Here is a 27698-nt window from a genome sequence, read left to right on the forward strand (position 1 = left end):
AGAGGGCATCATAGATGAGTCTGAAAACTATAACATTTTATGTCCTAATTCAGTAATATGGGTGTTTGTGTTTTATATTTACATTATTATATTCTTTTGTATGCATACTTTTATTGTGATAAAATATGTAAAAAAGTTGGACATTCCATTTTTTCATTCTAATCATTTTTAAGTGTATGGCTTGGAATTAAATACGTCCTCCTTTTTGTACAACCATCTCTAGCATTTCTTATCGCCAACTGTGCTTTTAAATTAATCAGTAAATCATTGTTGGGGTTGGAGCGATGACTCAGCCATTTAGAGCCTCTTGCTGAAGACCACGGGTTCGATTCTCAGCACTCGCATAGTGGCTCACAAACATCTGTTAACTCCAGTTTCAGGGTATCGGATGCCCTCTTCTGACTTCCACAGGGACCATTCACGTATCTCTCTCTCTCTCTCTCTCTCTCTCTCTCTCTCTCTCTCTCTCTCTCTCTCTCTCTCTCTCTCTCTCACACACACACACACACACACACACACACACACACGTAAAACATTCATACACATAAAATAAATCTTTAAAAAATTCATTGCTAAGTCCAACGTTTTGACTCCGTTTTCTTCTAAGTTTCGCCGTTTTAGCTCTTACGTCTTTGATCTATTGAAGTTCATTTTTCATTCTTTTGCACCACAAGAAATTACAAAAAAAAAAAAAAATCGTGAGTATGCATGCAAAAGGGACCCTCCCGGGTTACAACGGAAGATCCTGGAACGGAGGATAAATAACATGTTAAGTCCAACAGTTAGCTGCTGCAGGGAGCTAAAAGCAGCGCCTGCATCTCTCCATGCAAAGCGCTGGACAGCTGTCCATAAACTAGCAAATAAACCTCCCGGAAGCCCAGGCGTTTGGATCCGCCGGCGGCTGGCTCGGATCCACCCACACCCACACCAGCTCCGGGTCATGTCAGCCTCGTGGGTTCTGAATTTCCGGAACACTGGAGCGGCGTCCGGGCGGGAGGGACAGACAGCCGGGGAGCAGCTAAGCGATACGCTTCGGGACTCCGCTCCGCTGCAGCGTGGCATCCAGGCCTGCGTTTTTATCATGCTCTTGCTCTGGAAGCCCTCTGGGCCCGCCCCGGAAGAGGCGGAGCAGAGAGAGGGCGAGGCTCTGATTGGCTGCTCTGAACAGGGCAAGTTTGGCGCGAGTTTTGGCAGCCGGAGGCGTCCGGAGCGGTAGAATGGCATCGCGGAGAAGCTTAAGATACCCGGGGTCCCCGGGGTAAGTGCTGCCGCCCCGCACGGCGTCCTGGACGGGCTCAGCTTGTCCCAGAGACTCGCCGACCGGTTCCCACAGTTCCGGGTCCTAGAGTCGTGGGGAGGGCATTTAGTCCCAGCAGTCAAGCTGGGTGGGAGAGGACCTCAGACTCCAGCGTTGCTTTGCGTGACAAGCAAATAGTTAACCCATCCTTCCGGGTTGGTGGTCATTGCTTTTTTTTAATGTCCAAGACCCAGCTGTTTTCGTAATGGACAACACGGACCCTGAAGACAAACCAGATCTCTAGCGAGGGTCCAAGCGCCCGCTTGTTTAGCGTTTGGCATGGCCTAAATGCCCAAAAGACATGCAGGGTGCGTCAGGCATCTTTTTATTATAAAGAGAAATACGTCTGAAAAGAAGTCACTAAATTGTGCTCTGAAAGGTCGGGTCTAGGATCTCCTGGCGAAGGAGCTTCTGGGAGTGTCTGGCGCGCATCCAAAGCCTGGTAGGGTAAATCGGTCCCCGCTGGGTAGGATGTCTTCCATGGAAGATGGTGTTTGTAGGTACAACAGGACACAGATAGTGGAAGTCCACACTCGGTGAGCAGTGAGGAGAAAGATTACAAGTCAGCTGGCTAGAGAAATGTTCAAAGCTTGATCTGCTACGCCAGTGTTTTTTGTTTCAACACCTTGAGGCTTGAGACTAGTGAAATTTATTCATCCTTCACTCCTAAAACACTGGCGCATACAACAGAGATTGTATAAATGGTTATCGTAGAGATTTCCATCGTTTGGAAGCTGCTCCCGGACTCCAGCCCAAAGCCAGAAGGAAATTGCTTTGTGTTTTTTGGAGCATAGACAAGAGAAAGGTGGAAAGAATTCAGGCTAAGCAGCTTGCTTGCACCACCTGGTTTTCATACCCACGTCTGTCACGTGGGACAGTTCAGAAGTCACTTAAGCATTCTGAACCCCGGAGTTACAGTCTGTAGTTATCACAAAGCAGATGTTCTACAGGTCTGAGATCAACTAAAGCTGGGGATTGGTCGGAAGTGGGAAATCTCGGCCTCAGCCCAGAGTTTCTGGGGTAGCGGATGCTGGGGATGCAGTGACTTCGGGCAACTTGTTTTTAACAAGCCACTTAGGCAAAGCAGCAGTGTTTAGCACCCCATTTCAGTTCTGGAGATGAAACCTAGGGTCCATGTGTGCTGGACAAGGGTACCGTTGGGCTGCATCCCAAGCCCACACCTTTTAGGTGGCTCATGTCAGCAGGTGTTTGTGTGTGTGTGTGTGTGGGGGGGGTTACTCGTGCACAGAGTAGTCTTGTGAAAATTCTATACCTGGCGCAGCCTTTTAAAAGCGTTTTCCTGCAACTCATAGGAAGACATACCTCTTATTGTAACCTAGCACACACAGTTGGCATGGTTTACAGCTGGTGTGTGTCTTGCGTGCTCCCCTCCCCCATCCTGCTTCCACTGTTGCCATAGCTTCTGCTCTGCTGGGTGAGCGACCGAAGAAGAGAAGTTGGCCAAGGACTGCCTGGGAAGGATCACAGCTTATAGCGCTTTCCCCAGTTACTTAAAACATTCTCTAATTCCCCCTTCTTTAACTTTGTTGTCTGTGTTTTAATAGTGCAAAACATTCAAAGAACACTCTGGGGAGAGCACATTCCAGGAAACACGTAAGTAATCTTTGTTAATGTGATTTTTTTTTTTTTTTTTACCTTTGAAAACAAAACTTGTCATTTTGTGGGATCACATTTTTGTAGCCTTCTTTTGACATTTTTTTTTTTTTTTTAATGATTGCTTTATCAGCTGGGCAGTGGTGGCTCACGCCTTTAATGCCAGCACCCAGGAGGGAGAGAGAGGCAGGTGGATCTCTGTGAGTTTTAGGCCAGCCTGGTCTACAAAGGGAGTTCCAGGACAGCCCGGACCATACTTCGTCAACATTTTAGAACCATCGTTTTTTTCTGAGCCTAGATTGGCATTAATTTTATTCAGATAGTTGACATCATGTAAAAGTGTTCTGTATAATGCTCTGTATTGTCATTTTTCACTTATAGTAACTTCTCCCTGCTACAGTTTTTTAACAGCTGCACGTGGGTTTATGGTATTCCTCTCGGTCCATATTATAGTTCTATTTTTCTACAGGAAGTGTGTTAAAGGCAAGTGCATTTGTTTAACACTCTTGATTGCCAGTTCCAAAATATCCATTGCCATTTCCAGTTAGTGTGATGAAGGTGCTTGCCTTTCAGGTTTAGGGCTAGCTCTTCAGAGCACTTTTGGCCGTCTTCTCTGTCCCTGGCTTTCTCCATCTGAGGCAGGCTCCCTGCCCTGCTGCCCTGACTCTAGCCTTGGACGATGCTCCTTCACTATGGTGAATCGCTAGCATACTTCCGGGGGATCTTGCTCAGCTTTCCTGCCCACCACTGCCCAGAGTAGCTTTGTCCTTGTGCCCTGGGGATGGGGGGGGTGAGGGGTGGGGGGAGTGGTTCTTTACTCACTTTAGCCTTTTTCCAGCCTTTCTTGCTGGAAATCAGTGTCTAGAATGGATTTTCTCAGCCTTCAGGTCCTCCCTGTGGGAGGTAATTGCCTTGCATGGGATGGAATCTTTTTTGGCTTGAAAGCAAATCTTGGCATTTCTCCATATAACTCTCTGAATGAGGTTTTCCCTGAGGCTCGGAGTTTTGTCTGCCAGTGTTATTGCATATCCTTTATATCTTCCAGATTTTTCTTATCTGTAATAATAATATCCTCTTTTGTAAGCTACCATAGGAGATTATCTCATTTTGGTCTTTCATCGGGATTTAGGGTTTAATCTGTGTATTGAACTAGATTGAACTGTAAGCCCCAGTCTCTGCCCTGTAGAAGGCAGCTTTAGTCTGTGTGCAGTCAAAACTGATTATGAGCTTTTGGGTATGTGTCCTTTTTGTGGGGACAGGATCATAGCGTCCCCTACATCAAGAATTTAGGTACATGATGCCCTGTGGGCCAAATGTAGCCTGCCATTTGTTTTTATACAGCCTTGTGAACCAAGAATGGTTTTTGTTTGTTTGTTGTATTTTAAAATGATTTAAACAAGCTGGACATGATGGCTCACACCTGCTTCTAATTCTAGCACTTAGGACTCTCATGAGTTGAGTTCAAGGCTAGCCTGGAATACAGTGATACCGCGTCTCAAAAAATAAAGATAGCCTAGAATGAAAATGTCTCTTCACCTGTAAAAATGATAGGAACTTTTGGTCCCTGCCTTGGATCATCAGAGTAGTTTGGAGGTTCAGAAAGCGTCAGCTGCTTCCATGGACCGTGGAACTAGCTAGAGGGTCCTAAGGAGAGGAGTGTGGTAATGTTCACAGTCGCCATTTCAGTGACTGGTTTTATTCACTCTTAGAAAGCTGATCAAAAGCACAAGCCTAAGGACGTGTTTGACTTTCCTAATAACTCTGATGTCTCAAGCATACTGGAAGAAATGGAGGAAGAAGAGGAACCGTATGAAACCTTTGGTTAGTAGTCTATATTCCTATTCAGGACTCAGTTAACAGGAGAGATGAGCGGTCATCGCCATTATCTAATTCCAGAGCATTTTTGTTGGCCTAGAAGAAACCTCCCGACACCCGTCAGCCCTTTTTTCCCTTCCTTTGGTCCCTGGACACCATGAATTGACTTCCAGTCTCTATGGATTTGTCTCTCCTGACGTTTCATATAAATAGTCATATAATATATATCCTGTTCTGGTGAGCTCCTTAGAATTAGCATCACATTTTCAAGGATGTAGCCTGTGCTTATTTCATCCTTAATTTTTGTGGCTCAATTATGCTCAGTTGACTTTGGCTTCTCCTTTTCTTGATCATAATGCTGCTATGAACATTCATGGTCAAGGTTTGTGTGTGTGTGTGTGTGTGTGTGTGTGTGTGAATTTTTGAGTCTATAGCAACTCTGGTGTTAACATTCTGACATTTTTATTCTAGCCAGTCTAGTGAGTATAAAATAATGTCTCATTGTGGCATCGTATGCACAGCGGGTTGATCTATGACACACAATTTACTATTTTAACCGGTTTTAAATGTGCAGGTCTGTGGCCTGTAGGTCATTCACATTGCTGAAGAGCCATCTCTGGCCATTCATGTTCAGAACTCTCAAGTTCCTTAACCCAGACTCTCTGCAGCCACTAAACAGCTCCCTGGTCTCCCACCCCAGCCCCCGGCAACCACTCTGTGAATTAGGCAACTCTAGGAACCTCATGGAAGAGGAAGATCCGATGCTTGCTTTTAGTTAGGGTGACTACTGCTGTGATGGAACACTGTGGCCAGAGTAACGGGGAGGAAAGGGTTTGTTTGCCCTTCACTTCTCATCGTTGTTCATCATCGAAGGAAGTCAGGACAGGAACTTAAACAGGGCAGGAACCTGGAGGCAGGAGCTGATGCAGAGGCCATGGAGAGGTGCTGCTTACTGGCTTGCTCCTCAGGGCTGGCTCAGCCTGCTTTCTTATAGAACCCAGGACCACCAGCCCGGGAATGGCACCACCCACAATGGGCTGGACCATCCCCCATCAATCACCAATTAAGAAAATGCCCTACAGGCTTGCCTGCAAGCCTGATCTTATGGAAGCATTTTCTTAATTGAGTCTCCTTTCTCTCAGATAACTTCACCTGTGTCAAGTTGTCGTAAAACTAGCCAGCACACTTGTCCTCTTGTGACTGGCTAGTTTCATTCAGCTATTGCCTTTTGGTTCATTACTCTTGTCATGTGTCCAAACTAACTGCCTTTGGTCCGGTTGTTTTCTGTCTGGTGCTGGGGATTGGCCCACGATCCTGCACATGGTACAGGACTGTCTTTGTGAACCCGATTCCAGCTGAATGTGGTAGCACACTGTAGTCATAGCTTTTGGGAGGTGGAGGCAGTAAAATCAGAAGTCGAAAGTCAAGCTTGAGTACACAGCCTGGGCTGCATGACTCAAACATGCTGTCAAAAACACAGCAGGGAGAGAAAGCGGACTTCATCAGCCACTCCTCTGCCACGGAGCTTTGGTGTGCAGACGTCTGAGTCCCGCTTCACTTTTGTGCAGGCACCCACAGGTAGGGGCACTGGGGTGTGTGTGTGTGTCGGTCATAGTTGTAGGGTTGTGTTTGTGAGGACTCCTCGATGCTGTTTTCCAGTTTCTGTCTTACATCGGTGTGTGTGGTTCAGTTCCTGGCTGACCCCGACTTGCAAGTTTGGGCTTTTTCTGCTTTTCTTTCATTCTCTTTCTCTTCTCTCTTCCTGGTTATAGTTATCCAAGGGATGTGAGTGTATCGAATGGTTGTATGTCTCCATAATGCTGTCAGTGTCTTCTCGGTGTGCTCCTGATCTGTTGTACATCTTCAGTGAAGTCGGCTGTCTGTGGAAGTTCAGCTTTGATTTATCTGTCTTTGTGCATCTGCTGATGACCCCCCAGCCCCGGCTGCAGAATAAATAAATCCCGTTGCTTAGTGGAGGGCATCATGGAATATATTATCAATCTTAAAACCATGCACTTGACATGTTCAGTATTTAAGCTGCTACTTATTTTGGGAAGAAAGTTTTTAAGTTTGTACGTCATGCTAGCATTTGAACACTAAAATAAAAAAAGTGGTTGCTTGGCTCTTCCCAGCTGCCCTTGCAGCAATTAAGTCTGTTGGGACTGGTCACCTCTTTTGACCCTTCAGGTTTTCCATCCCTGCCGTATCCCCCGCCCCCCAGGTGGGAGCAGCCTTAGCGTCTCCTTTCCCTGCCTTCCCACTAAGGCCCGGTTGTCTCCTGCATCTTCATTCAGGTTCACTTTGTGCTCTAGTGTAAGGTTCTTGCAGTCCAGGTGAGCTCAAGAGGAAGGGAAGTGAGAGAGGACAGGCGCCCTCCCCAGGGCCCTCAAATGCTGGCTCGGCACTCCGTGAGTAATGACGTTAGAGGGGTGCCCTGTAAACCCGAGCAGTTAATAACTAATGCAGAGGCCTCCCGGCTGTACGTGTGATAATGCAGAGTGCTATGGAAAGACCATGTTAGTCTTCCCATTCATGTTTATCTTATGTTATGAAAACATTTCTAAGCCGGGCAGTGGTGGCACACGCCTTTAATCCCAGCACTCGGGAGGCAGAGGCAGGCGGATCTTTGTGAGTTCGAGGCCAGCCTGGACTACAGAGTGAGATGTCCAGGAAAGGCACCAAAACTACACAAAGAAACCTTGTCTCGAAAAACCAAAAAAAACCATTTCTATTAATATACATGAGAACATGGATATATAATTTGAAAATATGTCTTTAAAAAAGTTTTTTAGCTTTATTTTATTTTGTGTGTATCAGTGTTTTGCTTGCATGTATGTCTGTACCGTGTGCATGCTTGATGGCCGTGGAGGCCAGAAGAGGGTATTGGAAGTCCTGGAACTGGAGTTAGAGAAGGTTAAAAGTTGCCCTGTGGATTCTGGGAATCAAGGCCAGGTCCTTGGCAAGAGCAGCAAGTGCTCTTGACCCCTGAGCCACTTCTCCAGCCCCTGAAAAACGTGTTTTTTATTGGCAATAAGGTTTATGTTTTTTATTGCTGGGTATGAGGTAAACACTGTCTGGGAAGTGCCTTGTGTAACAGACTTTGACTTTGTCAGCCATTTAAACAAAGATGGCCTTGTATCCACTGTCAGGGAATATAACTTAATTCCCCAGAGAGCCCGCATTAAATTTGCTGTTTTGTTTTGTGTTGTGTTGTTTCGTTAGACCCTCCTCTGCACAGTACTGCTATCTATGCTGAAGAGGAACTGTCCAAACACTGCGGGTCCTCTGCCTCTCCAGCCACTCACGGAAGAGAAGAGGGCAGAAGGTATGGGTCTATCTCAAGCAGTTGGGTCTTTCGGTTGGTTGGTTTTGTTCCGGGAGGGTTAGATTTACTTTAATTATTTTTAATTATGTGTGTGGGTATGTGCAAGTGAGCTCAGGTGCCCAAGGAGTCCAGAGGCGTTGGATCCCCAGGTGCCAGAGTGTCTTAGTTACGGTTTCTATTGCTGTGAAGACACCATGACCACTGCAACTCTTATAAAGGAAAACATTTAATTGGGGTGGCTCGCTTACAGTTCAGAGGCTCAGTCCATTATCATCATGATGGGACATGACGGTGTGCAGGCAGACATGGTGTGGGAGAGGTAGCTGAGAGTTTTACATCTTGAAATTCTGGCTGTAGGAAGTGAACTGACTCACTGGGCGTGGCTTGAGCATGTATGAGATCTCAAAGCCCGCCTCCATAGTTGACACACTTCCTCCAACAAGACCACACCTACTCAAACAAGGCCACACCTCCTAATAGTGCCACTCTTAATGAGCTTATGGTGGCCTGTTACGTTCAAACTACCACACAGAGTTACAGATGGTTGTGTAAGTCACCTGACATCAGGTCGTCAGGAAGGGCAAGTGCTCATAACTGCCAAGCCGTCTCTAGCCCTTAAGCGGTTGTTTCTTATAGATATTTTAAAAAAAAACAAACTAACTAAGGTCATTTTAGAATCTTTTGAACCAGCCTGTAATGATTTTCCTCAAAAAAACCTGCTGCATAAAAACATAATTTTCAGCCTTTAATCCCAGCACTCGGGAGGCCGAGGCAGAGGCAGGAAGATCTCTGTGAGTTCGAGGCCAGCCTGATCTATAAAGCAGGTTCCAGGACAGCCAGGGCTACACAATGAAACCCTGTCTCAAAAAACAAAAACAAAAACAAAAAAACAAAAAACAAAGCAAATACCCCTAAAACATGACTTTCTGTAATTGTTATTACTTACCGTAACTATGACTGGCACCCTGGTGCCTTAGCATGCCGGCTCTTTGGTTGGGTGGCAGATTGAAGATCTAGATGGAGGAGAGGTGTCTGTGGTGATGAGCACTACAGTGTCTGCTCCTGGGCTCAAGGGCTCTGCATCCTTTGGTGATGTCCTAAGTTTATTCATTTGGATTCTGACTCTTTCTTGGGTTTATTCTAAGGTTATTTATCAATATTTTTGTCTATTCGGCAGTTACTATAAATAGGATCTTCCATTTTATCTGTTGTAGTGAATAATATGTGTGAAAGCTATCAGTTTCTTACATCACACACACACACACACACACACACACACACACACACACTCACACACGAAGGCCAGAGGATGACCCTGGCTGTCTTCCTCTGTCACTTCCTACCTTACTTTTGTGAGACATAGTTTGTCACTGAACCTGGACCTCATGAATTCAGCCAGTGGCAGGCCAGGAGCCCCCGGGGACCCCCTGTCTCCACCCCAGTCAGCACTGGGGTTCCAGCCAGCCTTTTATGTGAGTGAGAGGAAGAGGGGCATTGGAGAGACCAGTTTGTGAGCTGCATTCATGGTGGGAAGGGGAGGGTGGGGTGGTGATTTCAGAGATGATGGGAAGTGCATGGGTCTGAGGCACAGTCGAGAAGCACACCGGTAGGTCTTGGTGCTGGAGGAGAGTGGCCAACCAGGCAGCTCTGGGATTGCTTCATGGTCTCTAGATAGATGGGGTTAATGGTCCTGCTACCAAAGGAAGGACTTAGGAAATAAGGCAGGGTTTACATAGAAGTACAAAAGGAAGTCAGGGAGGCATGGGGAGAGCTTAGCATGTCCCAGGACCCCAAGAGGCCTCAGTGACAGTTGGTACCTTCTCCCTAAGTTGTTCAACTGTTTTGTTCTTGGATCTCTCTCTCCTTCCTCCCTTCCCTCCTCCCTCCCTCTCCCCCTGCCCCCAAGCATCCTGGCTGGCTGGTCTGTCATGGAGAGGCCTTGCATCTGAGACCACCTCTGCTGGATCCGATGCTTCTAGGTTTAGGTGTTGCTGCGAAATCTTCCACTCCCCCATCTGCCTGTGTCTCCCTACCCAAGGCTCCAGATTAGCACTGGGTCTTCTGTGTCCTACACGCAGCAGGCGGTGACCCAGCCATGGGACCAGTGACTTGGGGGACCTGATCACATTGGCCCATGATTACTCAGTCGCTTAGGGAAAAGTGACGCGAGCAGATGTAAGAAATGGCCAGAAAATCTAGAAAGGTGATAGGGCTGCCGTGGCAGGTGGAAACCTCCTCACATCCCACTTGTTTTCACGCTGAAGCAGCGTATAGACCACGTTCTGTACAGGATAACGACGGCTTGTTGTTTGGCAGTGTGGACCCTTCTGCAAACGAAGCAGGTGGAAACAAGTCTGTAAAGATGAGTGCGAAAAAGGTATGTGGGCTGTTTCTTCTTCTGTCTTTATTCGTAAGGAGCTTCATACTTTACTTGGAGTAGATGCAAATAGAGAAAAACGTCCCGTAGCAGTATTTTCTTATACAGAAATGTCTGAGAAATTTCTTTTATAATAAAAGAAGTTTAAGAAATAGATTGATTTGTTTTGTGTATGTATGTATGTGGGCATGTACGTGATACAGTGTGTTTAGAGGTCAGAGGATAACTCATGGGAATCCATTCTTTACCTCGACCGTATGGGTCTTAGGGATTGAACTCAGACTGGGTGGCCAGTGCCGTTCCCTGCCGCACTATCAGACTAGCCCAGGGAAAAGATTTTTATGTCTGCAGTGTTATGAAAGAGTTCTCAGCTTTCTATTTGCCCGCCAGTTTCTGCAGCATTCTGACAGTGTGTTCAGGTTGTGGCTTACAAAGGCAGAGGGAATTCGCTGGCATTCTGATCGTGCTGTCTTCTAGAAGTCATGTGCAGTTTTGATGTTTATAGATGGGGAGTCCATAGTCCCCCGACATTATAAGAATCCTAAGATTTGCGTTTTCTAAACTGGCCGTGCTGTTTCCTTCATAGCCGAGTAGAAAGCTGGATCCCATCAGCGACGAGTCTGAGAGCTCTGAAGATGATGTCAGGAGGAGAGTGGGGTCCCTGGAGAGAGCGGAACAGCACCAGGCTGCTCCTGCAGCGTCTTCGGCACCCCCTGTGAAGCCAGCCGAGCGATCCACTCCTAAGAGGACAAGACCCCACAGCACCCAGCCCTCTGCTGCAGAGGAGACTCGAGCAACACAAAGGCAGCGGGTGAGCAGTGTTTGCGTCCGCCCCTCCGAGAGAGAAGTTCATTAGAAAGATTGAGGAGGAGGAGGCCTGGAGAGATGGCTCAGCGCTCTTCTTGAGGACCTGGGTTCGATTCCCAGTACCTGTATCAAGAGGCTTACAGCTGCTTGTAACCCTAGCTCCAGGGGGCTCTGCCACCTCTGACCTCTGTGGGCACTTGCATGATGGGCACATACACCCCTCCCCCCATACACATAATTAAAAAATAATAAAAATAAATCTTAAAAAAAAGATTAAGGGGGACTGGAGAGATGGCTCAGAGGTTAAGAGCACTAGCTGCTCTTCCAGAGGTCCTGAGTTCAATTCCCAGCAACCACATGATGGTTCACAACCATCTGTAGTGAGATCTGGCGCCCTCTTCTGGCTTGCAGGCGTACATGCAGACGGAACACTGTATACATAATAAATAAATCTTAAGAAAGAAAGAAAGGCCGGGCGGTGGTGGTGCACGCCTTTAATCCCAGCACTTGGGAGGCAGAGGCAGGTGGATCTCTGTGAGTTCGAGGCCAGCCTGGGCTACAGAGTGAGTTACAGGACAGCCAGGACTGTTTCACAGAGAAACCCTGTCTCGAAAAACCAAAAAAAAAAAAAAAAAGAAAGAAAGAAAAAGAACAAAAAAGATTAAGGAAGAAATAAAAATTTTAAAATAAGTATAGAGCTTTTATTACAGAAAGCAATGTTTCCTTTAGAAAACCTAGAAGATCTAGAAAGGAAGATAAATTTATCTACAGAACAATATCTGTGTCCTGATGTGTGCTCCACAGTCTTTCCACGACATCATTTTAACCAGTGTTTGTACTCTGTTCATGGGTACCCATAGTATCAATCGATGGAAATTGCAATTTTGGCGCTTTGATGAGTTTCTTTATATTTTTGAGATTGTAATATGATGACATCGTCTCCCTCCCCTTTCCTCCCTCCAAACCCTCCTATATACCCCCATTGCTCTTTTTCAAATACATGGCCTCTTTTCTCACTAATTGCTAGCTAGTGTGTGTGTGTGTGTGTGTGTGTGTGTGTGTGTGTGTGTGTTTTCCTCAGTGTGTAAGTATAAGCTGCTCAGTCATGGATTTCTGTGTAGCAAAGTCTTCATATACACTCTTGATTCATTTCCTTATGAAGAAATGATATGGGTCATAATTTGTTTTTGAGGTCATTGAAATATAGTATTTTTTGGCTCATATTCTTATATATTTTATTAACTTATTTGGTTAAATATTTTAGATAAATAATTCTGCTTATATTGGTAGCCAGAGATACACCCTCGTGAATTATATGTGTAACCACGAATGTCGTCATAGATATTCTTGTAAGAGAGATGTAAATTAGACACAGAGGGTGATGTGAGAGTGGGTGAAACGTCCATGGCACCAGTCACAGCCCCCGGAAGCTGGAATGGACAAAGAATGCTTTTACACCCCCCCCCCCACACCCCTTGCTGGGGACAGGGATGGGTGGGGGTGGGCTGGGGGGTAGGGGCTGCCTGTAATCTTGACTGGGTCACTTCTGTTCCCCAGGAGGTTCTCTGCTAAGACTGTTGTTCCCTTCCTAGACACGATGACCACCGCTTCAGCCTTGGTTTCCTGAACCACTGACTGGGTCATCTTTGGGTCAACTTCTCTTGGGTCTGTTTTTGTCTTGACTCAGGGTCACATTTTCTTGTGTGTCTGGTTTAGACTAGAACTTGAAATGTAGTCCCCGTTGTTTGGAGATACTGAGTTCTGTGTCCTGTCTTGTGAGTGGCTATTCTGAACTCAGCCTGACATTTGCCTGCTGTTTTGAAGTTACAGGCTTGATTTTATCCTTTGCTAGGGTTGAGTGTGTAGAAGAAAGCCTAAGATGTTTTCCCAGTATCTAACTTAGTGGCACTCAGTCTCTCTATTTGTTTATAATTGTTTCACAACTAATTACCACAAAGTTAGTTACTTACACACGTATGTTTATCATGGCATAGTTTCTGAAGGCTGGGAGTCCAGCTTCAATTTAGCTGGCTTCTTTGCTCGGGGTGGTATAAGGCTGAAGTCGTACGGCTGTCCAGGACCAACCTCTCAGGTGAGGCTTGGATTTCTCCTTAAGAGTTTTCAAGTTGTTGATAGAGTTGAGTTCATTGAGTTCATTTCTCTCTTTTTGGAGGTTGAGGTTGCTCTCAGTTCCTGCAGGTGCTATGTGTGGCCCTTGAAGTATGGTGCCCACATCTGCAGAGCCAGCCCAAGACTGCAGGTTACGACAGCGGTGTCTTACCCACACAGAGTCCAGGGAACAGATCCTGTCCTCTTCACAGGTGCTGCCCACACTCGGCAGGGCGGGAATTCTGCCTGCCAGTCATCTTGGAATTCTTACCACAACCTTTGTGCTCTTCCTGGTGAATCCCATGAGGAGTTGGTTTTAGGCTTTGTTAGGTTCTCGAGTGGGCCTCACGCCAACTCGGGAGTTTCCCAGCATGCTTCCGTTGCTGTCTTCTGTTAGGCACGTTCCCATCAGCATTCGCACAGATGGAGACCTCAGCACCTCAGAGTGTTGTGTGTTGCCTCGTGTCCTGGAACCTCTGGCCTAAGAACAAAATAAGAACTGGAGCTAATAGCAGTTGATGATTTGCTAATGTCGTCTTAGTCTTTACATTTTAGAGAAAAGAATTTTTCCTAAATAGCTATACCGTTTCTTCTTTTGTTTTTTGGTAGAAAACTCAGAAGGAAGTGAGGCCGTCTCCCGGCAGAAGGAAGACACCAGGGAGCAAAGCCACAGACTCGGGTATAGTGGCACTTTATCCTTGTCACTTGTGGAGTGTCTCTAAAAGTTCCTGTTTTTAAGTGTCCTGGTTGTTGAAAGAGCAAACTGTATTGGGGGGCGGGGGGTGTTGAGATAGTGTCTCTGTGTAGCCCTAGCTGTCCTGGAACTCACTGTGTAGATCAGGCTGGCCTGAACTCTTACATATCCATCAGCCTCTCCCCCAGAGTACTGGAGCTAAAGGCGTACACCACCATCTTGGCTAAAACTGCCACTTGATTAAGAAATTATGACTTTGGAGTAACATTTCTCCTTTTTTTTTATCATTTTATCATGAATTTTAACAATGCACACTAATACATGCATATAATAGAGTTTGATAAAATCCAACCCCATTCTCTCCCCTCTCCTCCTTACTTGTCCCAAGTTCAGTTCCCAGCACCTACATCAGGCAGTGTACAACAGCTCCAGGGCATGTGTGCCCTCTCCTGGCCTCCATGGGTACCTGCATGCACTCACACAGACACTTACACATAATAAAAATGAAGTCCTGTGCAGACGGAATTACACGTGGTAGTCTGTTTGAGTCCTACTGTTGTGAGTCCTGTCCTTGCTCACTACGGGGCTATGATAAATAAAGCCTGTTGACCCCACCCTCCCCTTTTGTTTTCTCTTCCCTCTTTTTTTCATCTTTTTAACCCGTGCAATGCTAGGGATTGAGCTCCTGGCCTTGCCCGTCCTAGGAAAGTACATGGAGCTCGGGCTCCCGCCTCTTTATGAACTGCCTCCTGCCCGTGAACCTTCGTATGCACAGTTTTGTCAACATGTTGTTATTTCTCTTGGAGGAATAGGGAGTGAAGTTGTTGAGTCATAAGATAGACATATCCCAGTTTCCCAAGTCATTGTAAACTCCTGCTATACGCTGCACAGTTTAAAATGGTACTAAACATAGAAATGGCCGTGTTATGTGGACAAGTGGAATAGAGTTCAGTGTAGCTGAAAGGAGACCCCACTCGGGAGCACGTTAGTGTGGAGAGCCTGTCTCCAAAGGCAAGCTCTAGACGCAGGAAGAGAGTGACTGCAGGTGGGTTTGTTAGACTGGCCTGGAACAGGGAGAAATGAGTGGTTTTAGCTGTTTCTACACCCTGGTAGGGCTACTGTCCAGGGCTCGGAGTCCTGGACCTAGAGCCAGGTTACAGAGAATGAGTCTATTAAACTGACATGTGCTACTCTTCTAGATGCTTCTGAAAGTATGCATATTTGGTGTCTAGAAGGAAAGAGACGTGGTGACATCATGGAGTTGGATGTTATTTTGTCTGTCTTTGAGAAAACCTTCCTGGAGTATAAGTAAGTCCTTTGATGTTGTAATGCTTGGACCAATCAGTTGTGCTCTGAGTACCACTGGGTTCATCCTAGTTTTCAGTATTATTACATTTAAGATGCCTTTACAATTTCATTATAATCCTTTTACGTACATTTAGTATGCTAGTTTCAAGTTATTGAATCGTCTATTCTAGACATTTCTCATAGACTTGAATTTAATCTAGAAATAAGTGTCTCCCCCAATGCTGTTAGTTTTTCTCAGTCAGATAGTGTGTGCCAAGTATGGCCACACTCCAGTCCCTGCCAGCTCCTTGAAGGCAGGGATGGGGGAAGAGCCCACGGCTACCCAGCCTCCATCACTCAAGGCGGACAGCAGCCGCTGCCTCGTCAGGGCTTCACTCTTGCACCCCCCTGGAGCAGGCTTTCCTTTGGACCACCAACCAGCTCCCAAACCACGACACGGAGACTTCTTATTAGTTACGGATGCTCAGCCTTGTCTTATGCTTGTCCCACTAGCTCTTATAACTTAATTTAACCTGTTTCTCTTCATCTACATTTTGCCTCGGGGCTTTTTACCTTTCTTTCATTCTGTATGTCCTACTCTATGTCTGTCTGTCAGGCTCCAGGCATCTCTCTCTTTTTTTTTCATTCCTTCTCTCTCCATTTTCCCTTCTAGCCTAGATTTCTGCTCCTACTTATTCTCTCTGCCCACCAGCCCCGCCTGTCCCTCTCCTGCCTAGCTGTTGGCCATTCATCTTTTTATTAGACCAAGCAGGTGCCTTAGGCAGGCAAGGGGAAATAGCAATACATCATTACATAATTAAACAAATGCAGCATAAACACATGTAACACCTTTACATAGCTAAATATTCCACAACATAGACAAATGTAACACCTTTACATAGCTAAAGTAATATTCTAGAACACCCCTCTGAGCGGCATCAAGATAGGTACATGCCTATCTTGATCTTGGCTGTCTCCTCCAGCCTGGGGTTTGTGGGGAAAGTTGGAGAAACAGCTGAAGCCGTCAGGTCTCACTCATTTTCCTTGAGTACAAGTCCAGTTTTGTTCTTTCCTGAAGAGAGTGATTCATAAACTTTAAGACATTAAACAACAATATTTTAAAATGCAGCCTAGCAGAGTGGGTCTGAGAGAGACATGGACTAGTCACACAGAGCTGTGAATGCATCTGGCTTTTCTGAGACTAGGACCCACTGAGACAATTGTCAGTGAGTCAGAGAGTGGGAACCTCTATGAGGACATGGAGTCCACAAAATACAGGTCTAGCAGCTTACCCAGTGCTGGGAGGGCGGGCCGTGGAAGCCCCCCATGCTGCTGTGGGAGATTTGCCCAACACTTGCTACCTGAAAGCAGGGAAAGGACATCATGAAAATGTCTAGGAAGGCAGGCTTACGTCCAAGGAGGGATGCCCCTTCCTGCCGTGACCCACCCTGTGGGCCCACCACTGACTTCCGGTCTTGGACTTAGTAGAGCTCACAAAGGGTGTTAAAGGGTAGCTGTAAGGGGACCTGTGAAGTCTGGCAGACTGCTCTCTTCAGCTCGTGGGTGAATACCATTGCTCTGGAGTGCTGGTGGACGCCAGAAGCATCTCTGCCCCACTCTCTTATTTCCTTCCTGTTGCTATGATAAAATACCCTGAAAAGCACTCGGGATGAAAAGGGGTTTATTTTAGATCACACTTCCGGTTGTGGTCCATCCTCGTGAGGGAACTGGCTGCCTGAACGTGAAGCAGCTAGTCACATCCACAGTCCAGAGCAGACAGGAAGAGTACAGACAAGCTTGCTGAGGCTTTCTCCCTTCATACAGCCATGGCCCCACCTAGGGAATGGCGCCACCTACATTCAGGGTGGGTCTTCAGTTAACCCTGCTGGAACAATCCTTCCAGGCATGCCCCCAGGACATCCTGATCTAGACTGTCCCTCCTTGGGATGGCCTTCCCAGGTGATTCTGGATTGTGTGGTTGATAAAGCTAACCATCCCAGCATGTCTCCAACCCTCATCCCAGACTTGGTCCCCACTCCCTCCCATTCTCTGCTGCCAGCACTCAAAGCTGTCAGCCGTGGGGCTGTCCACCCAGGAAACCCATCCTCTGTGGGCGGAGAGATGCTTAGTCACCCCTGCAGCAGTACTGCTTCAGCTCTCCTGGTAGTTGTGAAGTATACAAGTAATTTTACCATTGCAAAAACACATAACAGAATATACCATGGACCATTTTTAAAATGCAGAATGGCCAGCTGTCTGCACTTTGTGCAGCACACTTCTAGAACTTACTCATTTTACAGAACTGAAATCTGCAATCGTTAAAATAGTCGGCCACTTTCTCCTCTCCTCAGCAGATAATTTTATGGATATCGATGTATTTGGTTCCTCCTTTTAGTTATTTCTGTGTAGATAGCCAGAAGGGCAACTGCTGGACCACGTGATATTTGTTTTAATTTTCTAACTGTCTCTACTGTTTTTCTGAGAACTTCACACCATTTTATAGCTCCTCCCTCAGTGGCTGGGCTCAGTAGATAAGACAGTTTGCTGTGCAAACATGGACTCACGTTTGGATCCCAGCATCCACATAAAAAGCGTGTGGCTGTGCATGGCCGTCACTCCAGTGCTGTGCAGGGTAGAGACAGCAGGATAGCTGGGGCTTTTGCCGCCAGCCTAGGTCCTGGTTTAGTGTGGGACCCAGTCTCACAGGAATAAGGTGGAGAGTGATAGAGCAGGGGACCTGTTGTCCTCTGCAAAAGCACAGATGTGTGCATACGTTGCTCCCCCCCACCACATTACAACTTTTCCACCTTTTTCAGATATTTAATGCACACATGTGTGCGGGTGGATGTTAACTTGTTCTGAGTCTTCATTTGTCTCCCTCATGATCAGTGTGGCTGAATATCTCTGTGTGTGGTAGCCATTTCTCGTTCTTTGGAGCAATGTCTTTCGAGTCTTTTGCTCATTTTTTAAGTTGGACTGTTTTGTGCACGGGGTTGAGTCATCTTTAAGTATATTTGGGACGTTGTTCCTTTATCAGCTACATGATCTACAGATGTTTGCTTGCATTCCATGGGTTGCGTTTTCATGCTTTGCTTGTGCGTTTGCTGTTCAGAGGTACTTAGGTCAAGTGGATGCAATTAGCCAAAACACACACAGGAAGAAAAACATAACCCAAGTAGATCTATATCTGTCTTTCATAAGAAATAGTTGCAAAATCCTCAACACAGTATTAGTAAGTTGATTTCAACAGTGTATTAAAAAACAATAACTACCAGCAAGTGAGATTCATCCAAGATATGTGCAAGACTGGTTCAACTTTAGGAAGTAAAATAAATATTTACAGACTAAAGATGAAAAGTTAACAAGATCATGTGTTAGATTCGGGGAAAGTATATGACAAAATCCAATACCCATTCATGATTTTGTTTTAATTAAATTAGGATAGAGTGAGCTTCTTAACTTGATAAAGAATTGTCTACAGGGATCTTAGAGCTAGCATACTTAACATGGGGAACTAGAAAGAATTTCCCATCAGCATCAGGAAGCAGACAAGGCTGTGCCTCAGCAGTCAGTCTAACGTGATAATGTAGGTCTTAGCTAGCCTGGTAGATAAGGGAAAAGAACTGAAAAGTACTGAGACTGCAAAAGAACAATCCATCACATTGCGTGAACTAGTGGAATCCGAAATTGAAAACATAGCGCCACTTACATAAAGTAATGCCCCAAATAAGATACTTACATAAGAGCTGTGGGAAGAAATCAGAGAGGAAGCTCACAAATGCAGCAAGATTATTTGCGTATAAATAAACTCAATATTGTCCGTATGTCCGTTATTTTCAACTTCTAGAGTCGGACAATCTCAAAATCCCAGCAGATTCTGTTGTGGGTATTAACAGACGAATCCTAATATTCATACAGAGGGAAAGACTAAGAAGAGAGCTCACTGTAGGTCTGTGGTGCTCAGGGCAGTGAAGTACTGCTGAGAATAATGGGCAGAGCAGGGAGCCCACATGGAGTCAACTGACTGACGAAGGAGCAAAGACAGTACAGTGGAGTCAGTCAGAGACAAACGGTGCTGCAGGCGGGCTGTGTGCTGCACACCCTTCGTCCCGGGCTCTGAGGCAGGAGCCAGCCTGGTCTACATGTTCTAGGCCAGCCAAGGATACATAGTGAATAAATATAAAGAAAAATAAAATCTCAAAAATAAAGAAAACACAGGTACTTCAGCAGTGGGACATCCATAAACAACCAATACTGCCCCTTAACAAGCTGAACCAGATTGGATCAGAAACCTAAATGTAAATCTGCAGAACTAGAGGAGAACATAAGGGAAACCACAAGTGACCTTGCATGTGATAATGACCTGTCTACAGCGAGAGCACACAACCCATCTAGGTTCACAAGCTGGACTTCAAGACTTAATCATTTCTGCTCATGCAAGATAGATACTTCCAAGCCTGAAAAGATAGTCCACAGCATGGGAGAACATCTTTCAAGAGACTTACTTGTTCCCAACTGACCCATGCTTGAGCAGGCAATCCTAATTAGGTGGATCACAAAAAAAGACAGGAAAGTAGGAGAACTTGAAAAGAAGGGATATGATAGGAAAGGGAAGGTGTAAGAGTGGATCATGAGGGGGCTTTGATCAAATAACATACGTGTGCATGAAATTATAAGAGAATAAAGTTTTGAAAGATGTGTGTGGAAAGGACTGTTACTCAGAATTTACAAAGAACTCTTGGAAACTCAGTGATAAAACCATGGATTGGGGTGTGACTCAGTGGTCAAGTGCTTTTCTAGGTGCTCAAGGCCTTAGTGTGTCAGTGGACAACTCAATCCAGTTCTAGGCTGGAGACCTAAAAGCTGTTCCTGTGTCCTACCCCGAGGTTCCCAGAGCCTGTCCACCGGTTTCTTCTCCTATTCTCTCCCTGCTCCTCTCCCTCCCTCTCGTCTGTCTCTCCCTCCCTCCCCCCGCCCCTCTTTTTTAAAAAAATATTTATTCATTATGTATACAGTATTCTGCCTGCATGTGCCCTTGCAGGCCAGAAGAGGGCACCAGATCTCATTACCTCATTCCGGATGGTTGTGAGTCACTATGTGGTCACTGGGAATTGAACTCAGAACCTCCAGAAGTGCAGTCAGTGCTCTTAACCACTGAGCCATCTCTCCAGCCCCCTTCCCCTCTCTTATTCCCAGTTTGATTAAGTATGAGAAAAAGCCATAGGTTTTACCTTGCTGTCTTAGGTATTTCAACAATATGTGCCAAACTATATGTACTTATGTATCAAGTAAATGAAATGCATCCTTCAGAATCCTTTATGATACCTATTTTGGTTTTCTTATAACAATTTACAGACCAAGAGTAGAATCTGAAAGGTGTAATGAAGCCATCAACAATTTTTATTTTAAAATTAAAGGAGAACTCATCAGAATGGTAAGTTCACTGACATAATTATATTGCTTAAAATTATTTATGTTTTTTTTTGTTTGTTTTGGGTTTGTTTGTTTTTTTTCTTTGAGACAGGGTTTTTCTGTGTAGTTTTGGTGCCTGTTCTGGATTTCACTCTGTAGACCAGACTGGCCTCGAACTCACAGAGATTTGCCTGGCTCTACCCCCAGAGTGCCTGGATTAAAGGCGTGTGCCACCACCCGGCTTATTTATGTTTTTCAAGACAGGGCTTCTCTGTATAATCTTGGCTGTCCTGGAACTCGCTCTGTAGACCAGGCTGGCCTCGAACTCACAGAGATCCGCCTGCCTCTGCCTCTCCAGTGAGTGCTGGGATTAAAGGTGTGCACCACTGTGTCTGGCTGCTCCAAATTTTTTAAACTAGAGTTTGGAAAGTGTCCTGTGGTTGTAGAAAAGCTTGCATTTGCCAGCTCTGTGGAGTAAACCCGTGAGAACTACCCTTATTTCTTTTTGTGGGTGTGTGGATGTGGAATTGCACATATGCATGTATGTGGAAACCAGAGGTCTGCACCAAGTAACTTCCTCAGTCGGTCTACAACTTATTTTGTGTGACAGGGTCTCACTGAACCTGAAGATCATTGATTTTCACAGCAGGCCTGTGAGCTCCAAGGAGCTGCCCTCTCCACCAGCACCTGGTAAAGGCAAATGTGCTAGTGCTGGGAATCTGCACTCGGACCCTTACGCCTTCACGACAGGCAGTTTATCACCTGGTGTCCCCCAGCAGCTTCTTACGTGGAACTTGAAACACTGAATTTTGGAAAATTAGACATACTTGTCTTTTTATTGTCTTTGTAGCTTAAAGAAGTCCAGGTGCTGAGAACTCTGAAAAGGAAGAACGCCAAGGTGAATCGGGGTCTCTTAGTGGGTCTCGGGGTAGGAAATGACACCTGCTATAGCTTATAACCTACACACCAAGGTGAATCGGGGTCTCTTAGTGGGTCTCGGGGTAGGAAATGACACCTGCTGTAGCTTATAACCTGCACACCAAGGTGAATCGGGGCCCTTTAGTGAGTCTCTGGGAGGAAACGGGAGGAAGTAACACCTGCTTTACTTTATAACCTGCACAGTTTGTGTAAGGGCTTTGTGGTTTGGGTCAGGTTTTTATTTGATTTTGCAGTGTTAACGGAGACTAAGGAATGGGGATCTCTGTTAGTCTGCGGTCATTATCATTTCGCACCTGAGACAATCAGCTTATAAAGAGTGAAGGTTATTTGGGCTTGGTTTGGGAAGTTCTGGTCCATGACTAGTGGCTCCATGACCTTTGGGGCCTGTTGTGGAATGAAGAAGCAAGAGGAGGATCTTCAAAGCTGCCCCCTGAGCTGTGCCGTCTGCCTGTTTCCCCTGCTCTCAGTGTTAGGACAGAGTGCAGAAGTGCTGGGATCCACTGTGCTAACCTGAGTAATTATTGCATTGCTCAGATGATCTCCGACATGGAAAAGAGGCGGCAGCGTTTGATTGAGGTCCAGGATGAACTGCTTCGGTAAGATACCGTCCACCCCTGCTAGGACTCACCTACAGGGCAGGAGAGCTTGTCACTTACGGGAGTGCTGTTTGCTGCCATGACCCATGACAAGTCCCGGTTTCCTTTGCACTTGGACAGTCAGTGGCGGCAGCTTCTGGTGCCCAGTTGTGGAGCCTTAGCAAAGGACAGTCTGCACGCTCAGTCTCCCAGCATGTCTGGTCTGGCCTCAGGCAGTCTGATCGCAGATTTAATGAGTAGACTCCAGGACTAGACTGTCTGGGACTTGAATCAGGCTCTACTGCTGACTGCAGACCTGGGTGAGTTCCTGACTTTCCCAGCGCCTCATATATGGGTACAATTGTAGTATATGGGTACAACTGTTCCTCAGAGGGTGTTGTGTGAGCCGCTGAGTAAGCCTAGGAAGGGTTCTCGGCAGCGACTCATGCAGATGGTTCTGCTTATGTTGTTTGCTTGCTTGTTTTGTTTTTTTAACAGATAGTCTTGCTGCGTAACCCAGGCTGGTCACTGGCTCTTTAGTTACTGTTGAAACATACACTCTACAATGAAACTCATGCCAGTCCATGTCCTGAGGTCTAGGCTTGGGGGCGGTCCACATGCATTAGTGTTCACACACACACGAGTCTGGCAGTCTGTCTCTATATTTTGGCCTTCTGAGGTATGGAGTGCCGTGTGAGACAGAGGCTAAAGTCATGTAGGACTGGCTGTGCTCTCCACTCTTAAGATGCTTTAAAAGAGCTTGGACAGGCTGAGGATGTGGTTCAGTGGTAGAGCAGCTGCCTGGCATGAGCAAGGCCATGGGTTCAATTCCCAGGACCACATGGGTGTGGTAGCAGGAAGCTTGAGCAGAAAGGAGGTATGTCAGCAAACACTTGAAATACTATGTAAGTAAGCACTAGGTTTTAAAGTGACTGCACAGGATTTTGAGAGAGACCAATGAATTGTCTATTCCATTGTTTACAAGTTTAGTCTCTGGGAGGAACTAGAAAGTGTGTTCATTGGCTCTGGCCAAAACATGGAAAACTGGGGTAATATAGTAATCATGATGGTAACAGTTCACAGCTTCCTTTACGACAAGGGCAGTTCTTAGCCAATATGATTCCATGACGTAGGCCATTGTATGGCTCTATAACAAGGCTCTGTTTGGTTAACCTTGGCATCCATGTGAGACTGTTGAGATGTGTTGAGACTGGCCTCTTTAGTTCCTTGTCTAGATGCCACTGTAGTAGGACAGACATTTTGAAAAAGCATAGTAAAGAAAAGTATGTTATGGTTTTGCATATGAGAAGCCTAAGGCACAGGGGAGTCACTTCATCTCAGCCGGTCCCACCCTCAGGAAAAACAAGGAATGCAATCCCACACCTCTGGCCACCACCACCAGTCCAGTCTGGAGTGTGCTGAAGAAATGTTGCAGTTGTTCAGTGTGCAGAGCTCTTTTTTTTTTTTTAACTGAAAATAATTGTTGCTGAAGTTTTCCTGTGTCCACCTGGCTCCTGCAGCTGCTCAGACCCAAGTAAACACACAGAGACTTGTATTACTTATAAACTGTATGGCCGTGGCAGGCTTCTTGTTATCTAGTTCTTATATCTTAAATTAACCCATTTCTATAAATCTATACCTTGCCACGTGGCTTGTGGCTTACCAGTATCTTAACATCTTACTTCTCATGGTGGCGGTTGGCAGCATCTCCTCACTCAGCCTTCCACCTCCCAGCTTTCTCCTCTCTGCTTATCCCGCCTATACTATACTTCCTGCCTGGCTACTGGCCAATCAGCGTTTTATCAGTCAATCAGAGCAACACATTCACAGCATACAGAAAGACATCCCCAGCAAATACTTTTTTTAAATTTATTGTTATTTTATTTATTTATTATTTCTGATCATGGTTCCCCTCCCTCATCTCCCAGATCCTCCCCACTTCTCCACCCATCCAATGCCATGCCTTCTTTCTCTTTAGGAAAACAAATAGGCAAATAAAAACAGAGAGAGAAACCAAAGAAAAAGCACGAGAAACACACACACGGATACAGATGCACTATTCTTACATTTGAGAGTAGTTGGTTTTCATATTTTTATTTGCAAGATGAGACTGGCAGCCTTTCTTCCTCCCCCACCATCAATCACAAGCTCCCCCTTTTCTTTATAGGTGAAGAGACTCAGCCCCAGGGAGGCAGCAGTTGGCCCAAGGTCATGCACACATCTTTCTATCCAGGCCTTATGCCTGCTTTTCTGTTGATTTTGTTTGGCCTTGGAAGCTGGAGATTTTAATAAGGGAACTTTCTGCATGGTCTCCTGGTTAAACTGTCATGCTGGCTACTCCTGCCTGTTGGCCAAACTTACATTAATCCAGTAGTTTCCAGGACTTGGACGACTTGAATTCAGCATCTGTGAGGCATGTTCGCTGTGGCCATCACTGCTAATTGTGTATCATAGTTGAGATGAACGGAAACGTAGAATCTTTTACATTCATAATCTGAGAGGCAAGCGCAGGTCACCTAGCCCACCCCCATTTCTTCTCCCAGGATGGTCATGTCCTATATAATGCTGGACTTTATCATATGTCATTTATGTGGGAGAAAATGGTATTTTTGGTTTAGGTTTCTGTTCTTCTTTATAGTATGGGCACTTCAATATTTTCAGTCCATGAACAGTACATATATTTCTATTAATTTGTGCTTTACTCAATTTCTTTTAAGATTTAAAAAAAAATTTGTTGTCTAGATTAGAACCACAACTGAAACAACTACAAAAACAATATGACAACCTTAAGGAGAGAAAGTCATCACTGAAGAATTCCATGCATTTCTTATCTAATTTAAAACAGCTGTATCAAGACTATTCGAATGTCCAAGAGAAAGAACCAAAGAAAAAGGAGAAGGTGAGTCCCACTCACCTTTACTGTACGGCAGGAGATGGTGTGGGCATTCGCTTGTAGAGTGCCAGGAGCTTTGAAGAAAGGTAACCAGCAGCATTATTGTAAGTCAGTGAGATCACAGCATCACCTTTAGCTACTTAATGAAGAGAATTGTCCGTGTTACTCCCACGTTCCCCCTTCAGAGAACTGCACTTGGAGGGCGGTGTGTAAGGGCGGTGTGTACTGTGCACAGCTCTCACTTGAACAACTACACTCTGCTTTATTAGTTTCCATCAATACTCGGCTCTCTCAGATGGGCTGTAATGACCAGCCACCTTTATTTGTCCAGCCCATGGTCATGCTTTCGTAGCTGTCCCACAGAAATGGCAGGATTGGCTTGAGAGGTTGAGAAACAGGAAGACAGTTGGGAAAATGTAGCTTTCTATTATTTTAATACACTTTGAAGTTGCTTCTGGGACTTTGCTATTGCTATGACACCTAATTAAGATGAATAGAAATGTTTGCTAAAAAATTGTAAGTTTGTTTACCTAATAGAACTAGAAAAATATTGATTATACTAATAGAATTGTGTATAGAATTACACTAATAGAATTGTGTATAGAATTGTATATAGACTTGTACCAATAGGATTGTGTACAGAATTACACTAAGAACTGTGTACAGAATTACACTAAGAATCGTGTGTAGAACTGTGTATAGAATTACACTAAGAACTGTGTACAGAACTACACTAAGGATTGTGTGTAGAACTGTTTACAGAACTACACTAAGGATCGTGTGCAGAACTGTGTACAGAAAGTGATACATAATTACACACAATGTCTCTGCGTATCTAATGATCAGGTTTCTATTCTTCACCTCTGAATTCAATTTTAAGATCAGGCATTGATCTAAGTTTTCCTGAGCTGAAGATTTGTTCATATATAAGCTACAAAAACAAGTTTTTAAAATGTACCTAAAGTTTACTTTAGGGATTTGCTTACTAAGTTTGTGAAAGTTATAGGAGCATTGACCCAGTCTGAACATAGTCCTCGGTTAAGCCAAGATCACTCTTTGACGTGCAAGGCAAATGCTCCCCGATCTAGTCCAGGGCTGTGGTAACTGTGGAATACAGTGAGTGCTGCTCTCACAAATGAGGCGGTGTGCCTTCAGTGCCTGTTGTACTGTTGGGCATTTACCCTTTTTTCCTGGGACATCTGGAGATGTCACACCTCCTTCTAAATGAAACCCACAGCTCCAAGTGAATTCTTCCCACTCCTTAGAGAGTGGGTGCTTGAGGCGTCTTGAGCGTAGGCGATCCTACATCTGTTCAGTTGAATTCTCCAATAACATGGAATGTGTGTGGCAGAAAACAAACCCTATTGTTTTGAGGGGTCACCACTGTCTGGCAGCTTTTCTGCTCAGTTTTCATCACTGAGAAAAATACCTTGGAAACACATTGATCAGCAAGCTGCCAAAAGTATGGTAAATTATTTAAGTGGAATTTAATTTCCCTCAGATAGTTTGCAACAGGAAGTTTGGCTTTGTTAATTATTCCCAGGTCATGAGTTGCATTTCGAGTTCTAATTTAGGCTGGTTTTGTGTTTTAACTTTGTGCTTACATTTGGAATGGGAACCTTTCAGGCTGAATTGATCCAATAAGTAACTTTCCTAAGCAGACTTTCACAGGCCATTCTTCTCATCCGTTAGTTCTTGCAGCGAAAGGAAACCTGCTCTAGACATTTCTGTTTTAAAACAGTTGCGATCAAGTAGACCCCACATACCACTAACACACTTGCCTAGTCCAGTTTGTGGCATGACTTGCCATTTTTAATCGTGCAGATGCCACAGTTCTTTGAGCCAGCTGGTCTTGCCTGGGGTACAGAGATCTGCTCCAGCTTTGTTGAGTGGTTCTATATGACATCATGTTCTGAGGAGATGGGATGGACTAAAATATGGTTTCCTACTGATCTTAGCTAAACACAAGGAGTGAGAAAACTCAAAGTTGGCCTTGGTTGTAGGGTTATAAACTAAAGAAATTATTAAAGTATCACTATTTGTGAGTCTAAATAGTTCTTTTTTTTTTCATCAACAGTATGATTCATCTAGCCTTCCAGCTCTGTTGTTTAAAGCAAGAACGATTCTGGGAGCTGAAAAACACCTGAAAACCATCAACTATCAGCTGGGGAAGCTCCTTGAGCAGGACCAAGAAGACATTCGCTGAGTCAGCCCCCTGCTGCCATCTCTTGAAACTGCACTCTTGATAACCAAACTTCCATTCCGATAATAAGTGGGCCTACTCATCAGAATTTATTACCATTTGTCATCCAAACTAAATTACACCAGTTCAACTGTCTAATGGTTTCAGAAGCCACAGTTATAGTTCTGATTATTGTTAATAAATTTCAGTCTCTTGACATGTTAGTCATCACGAGGCATAAAAGTTTTAACCTACAATAAGCTTTTTAATGATGTCAGTGCAAGCATGGAATAATTGATTAGGAGCAGTTACTGAAGTATGTCAAAGCTAATCTTCAATAAAATGGGCTCAGGTAAAAAGCAAATTATGAGA

General features: G+C 45.1%; 1 protein-coding gene across 1 annotated transcript; it reads left to right on the forward strand.

The window, feature by feature from the left end:
* The first annotated feature begins 1151 nt into the window (after positions 1-1151).
* On the forward strand, positions 1152-27653 carry Cenpu (centromere protein U). The gene is made up of 13 exons (XM_059244392.1): positions 1152-1258; positions 2863-2911; positions 4621-4732; positions 7949-8051; positions 10368-10428; positions 11015-11239; positions 13954-14023; positions 15238-15346; positions 20681-20759; positions 21588-21635; positions 22211-22272; positions 24994-25150; positions 27222-27653. Exons 1-13 carry the CDS (start codon positions 1218-1220, stop codon positions 27348-27350), a joined length of 1245 nt encoding a protein of 414 aa, XP_059100375.1. The 5' UTR covers positions 1152-1217; the 3' UTR covers positions 27351-27653.
* The last annotated feature ends 45 nt before the right edge of the window (positions 27654-27698 follow it).

The sequence above is a fragment of the Peromyscus eremicus genome, chromosome 17 (genome assembly GCF_949786415.1).
Source record: "Peromyscus eremicus chromosome 17, PerEre_H2_v1, whole genome shotgun sequence".
NCBI classification, from domain to species: domain Eukaryota; kingdom Metazoa; phylum Chordata; class Mammalia; order Rodentia; family Cricetidae; genus Peromyscus; species Peromyscus eremicus.